Source organism: Syngnathus acus, chromosome 12 (genome assembly GCF_901709675.1).
Source record: "Syngnathus acus chromosome 12, fSynAcu1.2, whole genome shotgun sequence".
NCBI lineage: Eukaryota > Metazoa > Chordata > Actinopteri > Syngnathiformes > Syngnathidae > Syngnathus > Syngnathus acus.
In genome coordinates this window covers 4,220,788-4,237,649 of record NC_051097.1, presented here as the reverse complement: position 1 = coordinate 4,237,649, position 16,862 = coordinate 4,220,788, and the positions used below count along the sequence as shown (strand labels likewise).

The 16,862-nt window shown below is 38.0% G+C and overlaps 2 protein-coding genes across 12 annotated transcripts in view; both read left to right on the top strand.

The window, feature by feature from the left end:
- Nucleotides 1–16,862, top strand: part of LOC119131662 (lymphocyte antigen 75-like) — a 1,013,224-nt gene that overhangs the window by 348,543 nt on the left and 647,819 nt on the right. The window lies entirely within an intron of this gene.
- LOC119131718 (transcription factor 4-like) overlaps nt 1–16,862 on the top strand; it is a 121,376-nt gene that overhangs the window by 93,266 nt on the left and 11,248 nt on the right. For 10 of the 11 annotated variants that reach the window (XM_037266388.1, XM_037266377.1, XM_037266380.1 and 7 more), the window contains 7 exons: nt 3,095–3,200; nt 3,464–3,612; nt 4,481–4,625; nt 6,916–6,986; nt 7,126–7,204; nt 10,029–10,108; nt 10,337–10,546. In XM_037266388.1, the coding sequence (XP_037122283.1) occupies nt 3,095–3,200; nt 3,464–3,612; nt 4,481–4,625; nt 6,916–6,986; nt 7,126–7,204; nt 10,029–10,108; nt 10,337–10,546 (840 nt within the window). The remainder of the gene's footprint in view (nt 1–3,094; nt 3,201–3,463; nt 3,613–4,480; nt 4,626–6,915; nt 6,987–7,125; nt 7,205–10,028; nt 10,109–10,336; nt 10,547–16,862) is intronic. The other variant, XM_037266383.1, reaches the window with a different exon arrangement.

Below are 16,862 nucleotides of genomic sequence, written 5' to 3'. Positions count from 1 at the left end.
TTGGTTACAAGAATATAAAATGGAGGAAGGTTTGCTGAAGGGGCTGGTTGCAGTTTGAAAGCACAACTCAAGGACATTGTTCACCCAATGAAAAGAAGACCTGTTTGAACAAAGCACTGCAGTAAATAGGCAGATGTGACCATTCAGTTCAAAGGTTTTTTTGTTTGTTTGTTGTTTTTGTCTGGCAGTCGATTAAACAATTGACTTATGCCGCGTTGACACCTTGTCCAAATGAACTGCACCAAGATGGGAACTATATACTCGAGTTTGGTTCGCAAACATCACCATTCTTGTACAGCAGTTGCATGTTTTAGTTTGTATGGAAACTAAAAAGGCCTGGAAAGAGGTTTCGGATGGATGGATGGATGGATGGATGGATGGATGGATGGATGGATGGATGGATGGATGGATGGATGGATGGATGGATGGATGGATGGATGGATGGATGGATGGATGGATGGACTAAATAGATGTTTTTTTTCAAGAAATAGTTGCTTTCTCTACAATGCAATATGCCCAAAATGCCAGACAATGTACACAATACCTAAAGACTGAAGTAAAATAATTAATTCAGTGGAAAAAATACACTGTAATTGTGACATCCAATCCAAAGCATAATTATCATTACTAGTAATAGCAGTCGTAGTATTTCAAGCTCTCATGAATGCTATGATCACATTTCACGATAAAAGTTTATTCAGATTCTGTTTTTTGAAACACAATTTGAAAGCAACATTTTGACATTCCTTTTTTCCCTTGCATGCCGGCAATACCTTGATGTGTCAAGGCCATGCTTGACCCATGATTAAAGCTTGTTATATTGGGTGTCAGGGTCACACTAATCCTCACTTTGTTCCTTTGCTTCCATCAGAGGGGCTTATGTTTCAAATTTCATCTCTAGAGGGTTCTGATGCAACGCCACGTAATGAAATCACATATTAATAACTCAATGGAGCCGTTTGTTTCATCCATTCACACACACACATACACCTGTGCACGTATAGCTGTTGCATGCCTCCGATTAGAGTGTTTATCCTTTAAACATTGTCCACGCAGCTAATAAAAATAAATTGAGACCAGTTCTCCCTTGCAGTCATAAAAGCAAGACGTTTTAGCATCAACAATGAGACCGATTCTTAATACGGAAAGATGTTGGCAGGTTTTATTTTCGAGCAAATTCTGTTTTTAATACTTATCCTCCGGAAGGCAAGAGATTTTTGTAGTGCCCCCAAGTGTTTGTTTTTTTCATTTTAAGGTCATGTGTCCGTGTTTCATTGTTGCATCTGTAGCCCATTTGTTGTGTATTCACATGCAAACATTCAAAAGTTAAAAATGCTAGCAACCACATATTTATTTTATGGGGAAAAGTGTTCATGGTTTGGAGGGAATTATGCAGTCAGAGCTGGAGGGGGGGACTTTGAGAGGAGAGCGTCTAACAGTTGTTCCAGGCCTTGCGTCATCCGGCACGAGGTAGTGTCATGGCTGAGTGTTTGCACGCTATATACACGCACGCACTTCCAAACACGCACAAGCAGAGGAATGTAATAGGGAGCCCCCTTTGTCTTCTCATGTGGCCGCTGTTAGTGGGGAAGAACGTCACCTGTTTTGAGTGATAACAGGCCTCTACTTCGGCACAGAGTCTCACATTTGACTGAATTTTTGGTTGTAAGACTTCTCTGCTGCTGCTCCCCCTCTGAGAAGAAAATCACAGCTTTCTTCCTCATTTGCACATCAAACCAGGCCCGTCCGTCCGTGTAAGGGGAGGGGAGAAATGTGTTGTGACTGCTTTGTTAAACACAGTTTTTGTCAGAAGTAATGGTTGGGTCAGGTGGGTCAAGTGAATGGTTATTCTCAAAAGGATTTTGAAGCAAATCATAAGTTAAACACTATATTGTTTTTGAACTGTTCACTGTGAGTGTGGTTAGTGTACATGCACAAAAACCCCACTGTGAGGGAAAAACGTTCAGTCCAACACAGTCCGTAGACATAAACAGTCTGTAAAGATTCTTGATCCCACTATACGCTTTTCAAAAACAATGAGGCATTCACCAATGTATCTTGTCTCAGAAAGACTTCAGATAACATTTACATTCCTGTTCTGGTATTTATGTAAGTGTGTATTCATTGAACGTGTACACTGGCGGAGCTAAGATTGTTTTTTCTTGGGGGCTGGAGTAGCCAAGAACATTTCAATTTTTTACAAACCCTAAAATAATTATTCAGAAAACGCTGAGAAACGTTCCTTGTATGTTCCCTACAGGGACACGAGGAAAAGTGGGAAAGAAATCCTGGAAAAATTAGAAAATACCCAAATGTGAATTATCTAGCCTTGCACCTGGAGTGGTCCAAGTGTATTTTAAAGGGGGGCAAGGCCTCTATGCACCCCTGCCCTATCTCTGCCACTGACCCTGTAACAGTTTATTGCATTTTGTGATTACACCATTGTTAATAGTATAGGGCTTAAAATATCATATATGCATCGTTCTAATAATAAATATTAATACTTAAGAAATTTATGTGAATACCATTCTACTATGAGCAATTCATTTCAAGAAAATTCCTATGAAAAGAGTTTGTATATATTATATTCAAGTCATTCAAGCTTGCCACTTTCAAATATGTAATTATGGATTAAAATTTACTATTACCTTTTTGTGAAGAGGTAATTTAATCAATTTATTTCATCAGTTTATGAAATTCAGCAATATTTAAGTGAAAAATTCTGAAATTATATTTCTCACTCGCTTACTATGTCAACAGTCATTTTTAAATTTGCGGCTTGTGATTCCTTCGTGACAAGACCAGGTTGTTATCCAGCTTTCACCCAAAAGTCCTTTGGCATTAGGGCTCTGTTTTTAACACTGAACAAGATAAGTGGTGTCAAAAATTGATGGATGGCTTGATTGGCGGACGGAGGATAAAGGCTTGAGTGTATGTTCTGTACAAGAGGCATAGGCCCCAGGAAAATGTGTATCATTAAGCCTCCCTCAAGGAACAAGCGATGTCAATCATGTGCCATCACCCAACCGGAAAGACATACTGTTTGTGTGGCGGTGGTTATATCTGAGATGTTTGTGTGTTGTTGTTGTTGCAGGTATACGCTCCATCTGCCAGCACAGCCGACTACAACAGGGATTCACCGGGCTATCCCAACTCCAAACCAACGAGTTCTGGCTTCCCAAGCTCATTCTTTATGCCAGGTATGCTCACTGTAGAAACAAATGTCATATTCTCTTTAATTGAAATTTGCTTAAATTTGCCATCGCCACAGCCATGGAAAATTCCCAAACCATTTTTAAGAGCACATTTACAGAAGACTGCTTTTAAGGTTAAAAGCACTTTGTAAGCCTCAGTTATTTTTTGTATTTTCTTGTGTATAGTATTTTGGGTATAGATGATTGAACTGACCTGAAACCACAAGAAGCCCATAATTCTAATCACGTTTTATTTGACACTTCTTTAGATGGTCACCACAGCGCGGACCACTGGAGCAGCAGTAGCAGCAATATAAGCCAACAGGGCTACCACAGCAGCATGTTGGGAGGGGGGAACTCTGCCCATGGCCCCTCTCAGAGCTCCTCCTACTGCGGGGTTCACCCTCACGACAGACTGGTGAGCCGAGATATTATTGACATTACAATAGTTGTCGGAAGTTTTCCAGACACTAATCTAATCATCACATAGCTTACATTGTATTCAAAACACCCATTAAGCCCAATTTGCACCAAAGACCGTTTGGTTCACTTTGGAATTTTCCTATTCCACATTTTAGCATATTTCTGTTTGGGTAGTATTTTTCTATCTTTATTGAGCAAAGGCACATATTCTAAAAATCTTACACTGCCGAACATAAAAAAAATCACAAAAATAATCATTTGCTCACAAACTTGATTAGTGTGAATCTTCGTCCTACCCTGTTCTGAATAAGTGGATAGAATGGCAGGTTAATCGTGCATTATAGTGGATGAATATTTGCTGTGACTGTCGATCCAAATTGGTGGCAAAAGATACATTTTGGTTGTAAATATATCTTAATTTTAAGACCAAATATTGAAATTGAATAATTCTCCATGGGACATCTGATGATCTGTCATGGCACACTGCAGGTACTTGACTGGTCCAATAAAATCAAAAGTAGGTCAAGTGAACTAAAGAGAACGTTTCTGCCTGGTGAAAAAAGGGATCTACGAAGGAATATAATTGAAAAAGTTCAGCTTATTTTTTTCTGCATTCATGTTGTCATTTGGTTTTAAACTCAACAAATCAAAGGAATGTTATGTTTGTGGCCCTTCTTCAAAACGACAAAATATATATTTTTTTCAACGTAGACAATTTCTCACAAGGCAAGAAAACGTTAAGAACTTACAACTGGTTACTTGCTACATATTTGAAATAGCTTCACTTTGCTGTAGAAACTTCATATTTACATGCCTGCTCTATTAATCAAATGAGTTCCTGTCTTGTTGACATGTCTGTGCAGAGCTACCCAGCACATTCATCAGCAGACATCAACTCCAGCCTTCCTCCCATGTCCAGCTTCCACCGAGGAGCCGGGAGCGGGGCCAATCACTACAGCACCGCCTCTTGCTCCACCGCTCCCACCAACGGCACAGACAGCATTATGGGTAAGAGTTAATTGCAATGAGAAAGATCCATTATATCTCCATCTTGACATCTACGCACATACGCTCACACTCGCATGCTCACATGCCATATTGCTTTGAGTCCAGTAGAACAAATAGGAAAGCAATAAGAAACAGATTTAAAGAAGTTTGTTTTCATGGGAAGACATCTGCAACATTGCAACATTCCAGGAAGTTATTGCGCGCGAGTATGCGTGCGCACGCACAGCTCAGTGTAAGTAATTTGGAAGGAAACAAGAATAGTATGTACATGTTGTGTGTGTGTACGGGAGGAAACTGGCATACCCGAAGAAAATCTACGCATATATCATGCAAATTACACACAGAAAGGCCAGAGCCGGAATCGAACCCCGCACCTCTGAGCTGTGAGACGGACGTGTGCTGTGTTGCCAACGTAATAAATAATTTGTGTCTAAGACAAAGAAAAAAGGGCTACTAATAGATTTCTGTTTTATACAGTTATTGTGTCTCCCCTGGATTTAAATTGATAAGGCACATGGCCAGCTTAGTGAACACATTTGTTTGTTAAACATCAGAGTTCATTCTTGTGTTAGGAACAACTTCTACTTCCCCAAAGGTTCTTTTTGCAGCATTTTTACACAAGCAACAATGAGTTAAGGTACCTTGGAAACTTGAAACTCATTCAACGTTGTCATGTCAATAGAATTTTCTTTTTTTTTTGCTGAGATAAATCACGCAGGCAGGAAATAGAATCACATTTCCCTTTTCTCTTTGAAGAGATCAGGTAGGCAGACAGAAAAATGCCATTTTCATCTCCTCCTTTGCGACTCTAATCTCTCATTTATGAAAAACGATTTCCCCTTGCATATGTTCTACATTTTGCATCGTCCAGATCAAAGTTCACGTGTGAGGTTTATGTTGGTAATCTCTCAGATGGTTTACTAGGCCAGTAGTGTGGCACGAGTGAGACAGGCTTTAACCCTGAAACATATGCTGCTTCCTTTTACTGTTCCCGTCTCACTCTCCGTATATCTTCTCTTAGTCTGTAACCGTGCTGCCAATCTTTTTAATGCATTTATTTGCCATGAAATGCTCTTTACTGTATGTTTTTGTGCGTGAGCCTTTATCAAACTTGTGTGTATGAGCGTAAACTTTCCATCTGGGGATCTGCTATCGGCAGATATGAGTTGTGAGCATGTCAAACTCTATCCGCCTGTGTATGTGTGTTCTTGTGTGTGTGTGAGTGTTCTTGTGTTTGTGTGTGTGTGTGCGTTTTGTGGAAGTTCATCTGGGACATTGAGGTCACATCCTTCCTTTTTGGCATGAGCACACTGAAAGTGTGTGAAACAGATTTAGTAGTACAGTCAATCCTTGCTATTTGTGAGGGTTAGGGACCGAGACCCTCCACCAAGGATTGCCGTTAGTATGGGTTGTGCGTCTCCGGTCGGAGGCCAATATCAAACGTATCTCAATACTACTAATGACCTGATACTATAAAGATACTACCGATTTGATACATTACAATTCACCACCTAATCACTATGCGATGTGATTCAGCACCGTTGCATCCTGCACAATGCAATTGAATTCAATTCATTTTGACACTATGATGCAAAGAAAAAAACGTTATTGAAGTCATTGGTTTCATCATTTATTCACATAAAACAAAATTGTTTTGGAAACACCTGGCTCACAGCCTCTTTTAATCAATTATGGCTGTATGTGTCCCGAAGCTTATTTATGATGCAGATTTACAAAGATGTCTTTAGTTTTTTCCAGCACATAATACTTTTGAGATATTTTTATTTTGTTTTTAAGTTTGGCCTTTAAAGCTTTGACATTTCAGAAAATAGTTCCCGGATACTAAACCAAAACGTAATTAATAATAATAATAATAATAATAATAATGTGTGAGAAGAAAAAAAACACGGGCAAACCAAGAATCAGCACAAAGTAATTAATCTAGAAAAGTCTACAAAGTTGAGGCCTATTCAATCCAATTCAACTTTATTTGCATAGTACCTTATCATACAAAATCATAGCTTAGTGTAGTGCAAAAAAAAAAAAGTGTTTTTGTGACAAAATTCAATAACTGACTATATACAAATTTATACTCACATTTATTCATTTATACTTACAACAGCAACATTTCTGGTTTTGCAGACCTATTAATTGTAACGTACATATGTATCTTTTTCAGGTAACACAAAGGATGTTGCTAGTTTGAATGTAGTAGCATCCTTATTTGCAAGAATTTATCCTTCATCCTCCCCTGTTCATGTGTGTGTGCGTGTATTTGTATATGCCACAGCTAACCGAGCACAGAGTGGAGCAACCAGTAGTTCTCAGACAGGAGACGCCTTAGGGAAAGCACTTGCATCGGTAAGTTAAGCACAAAAACACACACGACCTTATAACAGACCTATTCTGTTGCTCGTTAATCTTATAATATAATTATACACTTAATTAATTATTCTTTACAGGTTTTAAAATCCACTTATCTTTCTTTTTTTGTCTTCAGATCTACTCCCCAGACCACACAAACAACAGCTACTCATCCAATCCCTCAACTCCAGTGGGCTCCCCGCCCACCCTCACAGGTAGACAGACACGTGAAGTCTGACATCCATCAATTACACACCAGCGACATCACAACACAAATAACCAGACAAGGGAGAAACCGTGTTTCAGTCTTTATTTTTATATTAGTATTAGAACTCCATTGTAATTGACATGAACTTGTTTAATCATGTTCCATCAGATACAAACAAGATTGGCATCAAATAAAACAATAAGCATACAATCAGCTTACCTGTTTGTGTCTTTTCTCTCCCTCGCTTCCTCCTTCCGCTTAAAGTGAAAAATGACTCCTAATAATAGTTGTGTTGAATTTGTCTCTAATTGTCGCACTGACGTACATCGTTTTATATTCCTCCTCCGAGCTTTGTGAGAGATAGCTTTAATTACGAGCACCACTTTGACAAATTGTTCACAAACCTACAGGCTCTGTGAGCAGCACACCCCACCCTCCCCTCTTACTCCCTCTCTCCCCCTCTTCACTATTATAGCCGGTTGGGCTCCTACTTGCATAACCATAATTGGTGTTTATGATCGTGTCAAAGTCACTCTACTTTTTACAAATTAGAATTGAAACCTATTAGTGCAAACTACATGCAAATTGATATTCAAGGCTAATAATGCTGCAAGGGTGTTTGACAGTGTTAGACTGAAAACAATTTACCCTGGCGTTTAATAGATATTTGTATTTGCACATGAATATACCCAGGTGATTGTATATTAATTAGCATGTGGAAATTAGCATGTGATCTAAATAAAGGCAAAGGGAGAATAAAGAAGAAGGGATACATGGGCTAATGAGATGAATTCAGCGATATGTAGGCAAGACCGAGGTAAAAGACAGGAATGATAAGACAGGAAACAACTCATCATATAAGAAGCAGTGCTAGTGCTGTACAAGAAATGGATCAAGGCAAATAAAAGAGATTTAAGGATACATTTAGATTAAAGGCAAGTGAGTTCCACTAAGTAAACTTCAAACCCAATTGTTCCTTTCACTGTAAATTATTAATACACTTGTCTGTCATGCAGCATTTTGAGAGCAAACATGTTTACCTGCCTGTGTGGTATCTCATTCTTCGTGTTTTGTTGTTCTTGTTTTGCTCTGTCTGTGTGGTTGTGATACAAAATTCAAAACTAATTTTCCTGGATTTTCAGCCCATTTTGATATACTATAGACAATTGTATGTTTTGTATACTGCTGCAGTAAATATTTAAGGCAGAAACTAGTGATGGCCCAGACACTAACATTGCAGTGCCAGGAAACCCGCAACTATGAATAAAATGTCGTCTCAGGTTAGTGAGACAACACCGAGACTCTCTTTTAGCAATAATAAATGAATGATAAGGAATAAGAATTGGAACAAAATTTAGGACTTCATCCGACATTGCAATGGCAATTTCTGATTTGTGCTTTCCAACTTAAGATGTTTTACCAATTTGTCTACTAGTTAGATGTGTAAGTAACATAAACAATCAATATAAAAATGGGAAATTAATCAGATACAAACAACCATTGTTTGGGGTTCCAATCTAGGCTCTACTAGCTTCCTGTGTGAAATTTACATGTCCTTCCCGTGCTTTTATATGTGTTGTCTCCAGGTACTGCAATTTCCTTCCACATTTCATGAACTGGAGACTTTAAATTATCCTTATCAATTCAAATGTTGTTCCTCAGCAATTTAATTGGATTCCCCCCTTCAAATGAAGTTGTGGGCTACTTGAACTGAAGAATAATAATCTCACACTCAGTGCTGTGGAAGCTTGCCATCTCTCAAAGGCTCATGTTAATGTAAATTCAACAAGTGTCTCTCATCTCACTCTACCAGCTAATGAGACCTGTTGATTTGGATACAACCTTTTGAAAGTGAAATAATACACAAAATAGATCCACAAAGCGTGTTTGTCTTGCAGAGGACCCATGCTAATCAGACAGACACTTCTGCTGTTTTCACAGACATTTGCATGATCTGACGAGATGCTTTGTTTTTGTCTTTTTTGTCATTCTCTCTTTTATGTTCCAACATCACAAGACCTCTTACGTGTAGAGGTTTTGTTTAGCAAAACCATTCTTTTTTTTATACATGTCATTCATAATCTACATTTGAAGGAATGCCATTAGTTTATTATTAGTTATTTATGATACATTATAATGACTCAAACCAACACAAAATAAGTGTCCAAATCATTGCCATGAAAACAAAGGAAATAAAATGTCATCAAGCAGTTCACCAATGGCTAATGAGAAGAACGCCTGATGGCTTGAATTGTAGAAAAGTTCCAAAGTGAATTTTTTTGAAGAGAAAACTATAGTCTTGCAATGCTTTCAGCAATTGGTGTAACATTCAATAACTGTCCTGTGGAAAGAAAATACAATCATGGAAGTAACACTATGCCAGGGGAGCCTGAGGTCGTGTCTTAAATGTTCAAATGTACTGGGGCATACAACTTACCTCTATACATCAATAATCATGCCCAAATATATAAATTCCAATTGCTACCTATAACTTTTAAAAGCAGGATAATAGAGGATGGCATTAAATCCCTGGCAACAGAAACTAGGCGGGTGCAGACAACTTATGTTTTCGTTGGTTTTCGTCATGCATCTTTTTCAAATTTCAAATCAGAGTAAATTGTGTGCCACTATCTCGTGGTCAGAATCGATGAGATCTAGAAGAACATAAGAGCTATTGATTGTAAAAAGATAATAATTCTAATACTATCTACAAATCAGCAAATCATTAAGCGGTCATGGACTGACTATATCTGTTATACTCATACCTCATCTGCATTACTTTCAAATTAATGGCATCCTATCCTGAAAATTCCTGTTTCCCTCTCTCCAAGCCGCCAGTTCAGCTGTCTGGTCCAGAAACGGCGGGCAGGGAGCATCGTCGCCAAACTATGAGGCTCCACTGCACTCGCTGGTATGCACACCTTCACAGTAAAACCTTTTCACCAATTCCATTTCAGAGAATAGGAAAAAGCTTCAAAAGCCAACAACAGCTTTTTTTCAACTTAAAATTGGTTCAGAAAATCTTACACAGTAAACAAAATATTTTGAGCTGATTTAAGAAGCTTGTTTGGTATACTTGGTACAAAATTACGATAAATTGTCAGGTTTCTAAACTCGTCTTCCGTTTATGAACCTGCAGCAAAGTCGCATCGAGGACCGTTTGGAGCGTTTGGATGATGCCATCCATGTACTGCGAAGCCATGCTGTAGGCCCATCAACAGCCATGACCAGTGGGCACAGTGACATGCATAACCTTATTGGGGCTGCACACACACACAACGGAGCGATGGGATCTCTGGGAAGCGGCTATGGGACAGGACTGCTGTCGGGCAACAGACACTCACTCATGGTAGGACCTCATATGTTTTTATATACTGATCATGCATCGGTAATGTGGTGAGCAAATGAAGCTTCATGAAGCAGTTGTGATATCTTTTACTCCTCTAGATGGCACTCTTAGTTCAAAGAAGGCCATCTAGAGGAGTCAAAAATATCACAAATGCTTCATGAAGCTTCATTTGTACATAATCAGTCGGTACATAACTAGTTAGTGTGCTGATAGAAAATATGGGTGAGTTTTGCCTTTTATGTCTACTCAAAACAGCTGGGTGACATCAGGGGATGTGGGAGGGTTTGGAACATTACAAAACACCTAAAACACTTTCAGATGTCTGAACATGTTTATTCAGGCAGAGTTTTTTATTTTAGTGCACATTCGTGTCACTGTTATCAAATGAAATGTGCAAACCTCAAACATAAAAACAATTCTAAATATAACAGTGTCCCTCTTATAGTCTCCTTACCGTGGTTAAAAAATAAAACGCTGTTTGTCTGAGTTGGTTCAAAATCTCTACTGTTGATTTGGCTTCTACTGATTTTAAATATTACAAATAAATGGAAGTGTCCGGCCTATTCCAAGGAGGTTTGTTTTTCTGAGGTGAGCAGACACAGAATTTGTTGTCAATTTTTTCAACAGCTTTGGCAGACCTACTGATTCTACATTGCAATGCATTCAACTTGTGACGTTAGCAACACTCCGCACTGTTCTCGCCGGGGTAGTTCAGGAGCTTTGTCACAGTCCCACTGGTCTAGGTGGTAGTATTTACTTGGAAACGTTTTCTCTTAATGAAGAAAACACCTGCTGTAGAGGCGTGCACATGTGCTTGTGTGCGTGTATTTGTGTGTGTCACCCAGACCCCAGTACGACATTCTTGTCACAAACAAACACATTTTCTTGTCACCTCTGTGTTTATTCCAAGTAGTAAGCATATTGCTTCTGTTGCATACATAATATTAAAGAGATGTGTTCAGGTTTAAAATGATGCGGAAGCACAAAGCTCTGGCTTGAGACTCACCCAAACACCTGGTTTTCTCATCACAGATGTTTGTGCATGATAATCTGCCCACAGTGGGTGTGGTTTTGCACGACACGTCATGCATGTTATGTCAGCGCTCGGTGAGTTGCATTGTTAAAGTTGGGACAGGATGCTGCTATGATTACCTTACTGCTTTTCTTTGGTTCATTAAAACATAATCGCAGGAAGTGAATCACATGCGCCAGTGCTACTTAATGAAAAGCAAAACAAGTGGAGGTAACATGTTTATTTTAAGATATTTGTATATCATTGGATGTATTTTTTTTTTCCAAATGCGCATACAAATCTATGGGATATTTTTCAATGCCTTCTATTTTTCAATACAGGCCTGAAATACATTCATTGAAATACATTGATTAATTATGTACTATAGGCACCAGGTAGCCCTAGATGACTCCCCACTGGACCCAAATATGGTCTGTGATCTTGTTCTTCAAATGTTGTAATCTGAAGTGCAAAGAATTTTTTTGGTGCTGATGCCAAATCTGCCCTTGTTTTTTTTCTCTAGTCTAGTACATCACATTTTCATACTACTACTACTGCTACTACGACTTCTTCTACTACTACTACTACTAATGATAATAATAATCCCTCCATCCATCCATTTTCAATAATAATAATATCCTAACAATTGTATAGTTATATATTTATTTATATGTATTTATATAATATAGAAACATAACTGAGGTCTGTTTTTCCTCATTAAAAAAAATCATTCCAACATTAAAATAATTTGTGTTGTTATTTTGAGGGGAGGCTGGAACGGATTCATTGCATTTCCGTTCGTTTCAATGGAAAAAGATGAGATGACATATGAGAGGTTTGATTTAGGAGCATTGTCACGGAACAAATTTAATTCATATCTCAAGGCACCACTTTATTTAATTTTCTCTCTGTCTCACTCACATACACCCCCCCCCCCCCCAACACACACACACACACACAGCTGCATGTAGTTTGGCCTTGTTTGGGAGAGACGCCTGCAGACTGAGGTCATAACTCTGGGAAAACAGGTGGCAGACGGATGTGGGTGAGAGAGAAGGAGAAAAGAGCAAGGGACTAATACTTTTCCATTAACGCAACTTGGATACATACGTATACATTATACTACATTTGACATGTACACAACTACTGCATATTCCATTTCTCAAATAGTCAATGCGTTGCCATTCTTTTTTAAATGTCATGGACTTGTACACTTGTAAACCAATAAAAGAAAAGTAGTGAGGGCAAAATACAATATTGATGAATACAATATTATTTTTAGATGGACAATGTATTGAAATGTGGACAATATTAAGACCACTGTTCTTCCTTCATTACTTTAAATGTGTTCTTAAATGTACTAAAGAATTGGAATCCTGACACATTGTTAAACTGCATGATTGTTACCACATGAGCTCTTATCTCATTGCCCTCGTGAATGGAAGCACATGTGAGATTTTCATAATTAACTTAGCTACAGGCCTAGCCAATACCCATAAATGGGCATAATGTGTTCATGTTGTCAGGTCTTGTAGGGCCACATGGACACATAAAGGTGACAAGCTCAAAGGATGATAGCAAAATTCAGAAACTTCATAATAAAATACAAATAAAACACTTCACACGACTGCTTTAATTAGACTAACTTCATTGTACATTCTTTTTTGCCGGATATTTTCAATGGCTGTGGCAAAAGGCCAAAGAAAAAGCAAAACCAGTATTCCTTTGCTCAAAGTCTTGAGATCCGCTTGAGGTTCCTGACAATCACAAGTCTTGCAGCGTTAGAAGAACTATTCTATTTTCACTCTATTGGGCCTGTAAATAATTATTAATTATACTATTAATTATTATAAATTATATTATTAGTTATACCAACGCAAGCCAGCAATGGTTGCCCATATACTTTTAACCACGAAGCCATGAAGCCTGTTGCAATTAAACTGTACACGGTGAGGTATGTTCAGTAATTGTACTTCCAAATAAAATGCCAATAATAATGTCTTCATCAAAAGTACAACTGTGCTTTTTCTTGGATCTTCTTTCTACTTTCTAACATTCTCTTGATGATTTAAACCATATTTACAGAAATACTTTGATAAGACATTGTAAATATACATCTCTGTGGTATTGTAATGCCATTTCAGTGACTTACCTTTTTGTATTTGTATGTAATGAATATTTATAAACAAAAGAAGGTGTGGGTCATTTGACATTTTTTTGTCTTATAGTCTTTGAGATCCATTATACGAATTAACGTCAACACAGCCTTTATAATTGTGTAACTCTGAACAAATGCGCAAACAACTGAACACTGAGAAAGAAATGGTTGTAAGAAAAGATATAAGATTATATTTTTATTCTATTTTTTAACCAAAGTAACTTATCCAACATGTAATATTCAGAAATATGTTTATATACAATGAGTTCCAATAGGCAACTAATTGTTTATGTAACACGTTTTGTTTTGTTTTTTTACACAAATGACATATACATATATATATATATATATATATATATATATATATATGACCTAAATATCCAAATGACATAAACGGAAAATGTCCCAGCCCTTTTCTTCCCTGGGTTTGGGTATGCATGAGTGTGTATGAGTGTCTCTATGCGTCTGTGTGTCCATGCGTGCAGGTGCTTTCCTTCAGTTTACAACGTTGCACAGAGGACATATTGTTCTACAGTTTCTATGTGTATAGAGAGTAAAAAAAAATAAAAAAAAAGGTAGCGTGGCTCTATTTATCTGGTTAACATTGTGGTATTCATCATAGATGCTATTAGAATTTCCCTTTTTTCCCTTTTTTATTTTTCAAATAAAACGTCAACCACCATGCCACTTTTGTCTGCGCTGGTAGACTGCTCAAATATCCTTTTCTGCGTTTTGCCCGGGTTTTCCTGTAAACCTTTTACTTTTATTCAGTAAAAATACTAGGGGAATTGTGGAAATTTCTTTGGTCAACAAAGGGAAAGTTGGGAATTATTTTAAAAAATGAAAATGATATTTGTTTGAATATAATTTTGACATATGTTTGAAGACAATCAATTAAGTGACATTTTTAAACTGCAAAATGGTTGAGCCTGCATCATTAGCACCTTAGCTATTTTCAGCACATCATTTGTGCAATCACTTACTGGTAATGGCTAACAATAAAAGTTTGAATGATACCTGTTTCATTGTAGTGCATGAGCAGGCTTATCATTTGTATAATCAGATGTATTTCTTGAAACTGATGGGGTTTGAGGGTGTGGCTTCAATTCATGGCAACAGTGCACGCCTCTCAAGCAGCAGATCAGTTTGTGTAATTTATTTATATTTCTCACTGCCGTCTGTCTCCTCATCTTCCCTTCCTCGTTGAACTAAATTAAGGAAGAGAGAAAGAAGGCTTGTTAAAATATAAAAGCATGCCATTAAAAATGTACGCCACCCTCTCTTTCTCCTCACTGCTGCCATTTTACATTTGGGGATCCAGGCAATGATGAAAGACAGTGATTGGGGAAAGAAAAGACAACAAGAAGGATGAATGGCAAATTACATGGAAGGAAGCATGCAAATGTATGGATGGACAGATGGAAGACAATATACGCAAACAGTGACAGACACTCATCATGGCCGACATTTTGTGCAAGTAAACATTTTGTGCATGCAGCGAGGGAACATCGGCATGTGGTTGGCAAGACTATGTTGTTAGCCAGCGGGATTAACAAACAGACAGAAGGATTTGTTTTTCACCACAATTTTATTCATAATTGGGTCGCAATGCAAGACATGCACTAACCTCTTTAAAAATCTGCATGCCAATATGTCATTAGATCCTTATTAATATCAAAAACCTTTTTATTATTTGTTCAATATGTTTGATTAGATTTTAGAATCTAGCTATCTGCAAAGCTACTACTGCAACTGATCTGCTGGATGCCCCGGGTGGTCGAAATAGCAAGAATATTCATGTTAATATTATCATTATTTAAAAATGCCCCCCAAAATGGTCTTATTTTCTCCTTCACCACTCCATTCTTCACGCTCAGTGGCTGGTTTGCCCAATGAGCCAAGTCTGCCCTTGGGATAACATCTGCAACAGCCCCTTAGGCCTAAACTGCTGGCCACTAAATTAGTCACACTAAATGAATATGTTTGAGGGAATTTGAGCAATTAAGCTAGCCTACATATTTATTTTATAAGAACATGGCTATATTATTATTATTATTATTATTATTATTATTATTATTATTATTATTATTAAGTGTCACCATAGGCCTTAGGCTTTAGGTCACCCGATCTCACCCACTCTCCCCCCCGCATGAAAATAAGTGCTCATCCACTACACTAGGTGGCAGTGGCGCTCTCATTGTCAAAGTGTGCGCAGGGAATAAAGGCAGTTATTTCACGTTTTTCTTATTTTTATAATTTATTAGGGTTACAATGATATGCCAAAACACACCTAAAACAATTAGACAAATGATAGTATTTAGAGTCTTGATGGAAAGTTGAGACGATGCAAAATATTTTCCCATATATATTGGTGGTTATTTTATTTTAATTTTTCATGTGAGTGGTGGCACAAAGACCTAGTGTCCTCTGTTTGCTACCCGGCACACTAGCCTGTCTAATTTTATGAGAATAAGATTATACATCTGTGACATTGAGAAGGGGCTGCCTCCATGCATTACAGGACTGTACATCGTGCTTTATGAATCCTAACAATGGTTTTGCTGATCTGTTCAAAATACAACAAAGATCTTTAAAAGTATAGGATGTAAGACCTTCTTAAGGATGCCGACAAAGCTGGCATCATAGACACATGTACACAGGCACGGGCACACTTAAAGAGGGCCCATCTCGTGCCAAAACTGTGAATCCCCGCTGGAAGCTGCTTGGTGCCCTGGGAATTTGAAATCCCACAATCAAACATATGGGCATTAAGATAATTGTCAGTTGTTGTGTTGTAGTGTGCGTGCGTGTCCGACAGATGGATAGGATTCAGTCAAGCACACGTGCACACACGCTTGTGCACATACACACATTCATATTCATTCACACAATTGCACCCCACTCACTATATGCCCCTGAAAAACACCAAGGAACAAAAAGAGACCACACACAAGTCGAAAACACACATGTCCTGACAGGCAGATTTGATGGGACAGTGACACACGCTGCCCTTTTTAGTTTGGGCTCTTAGAAAGGTAGATCATGCCCCCAACAGGCCAATGACAGAATTACAAGAATTTGGAATTATTGAAGCAGGTTTTTAGCATTTTCCAAAACTGTCAATGTTTTGAAACGCATACAAGAAA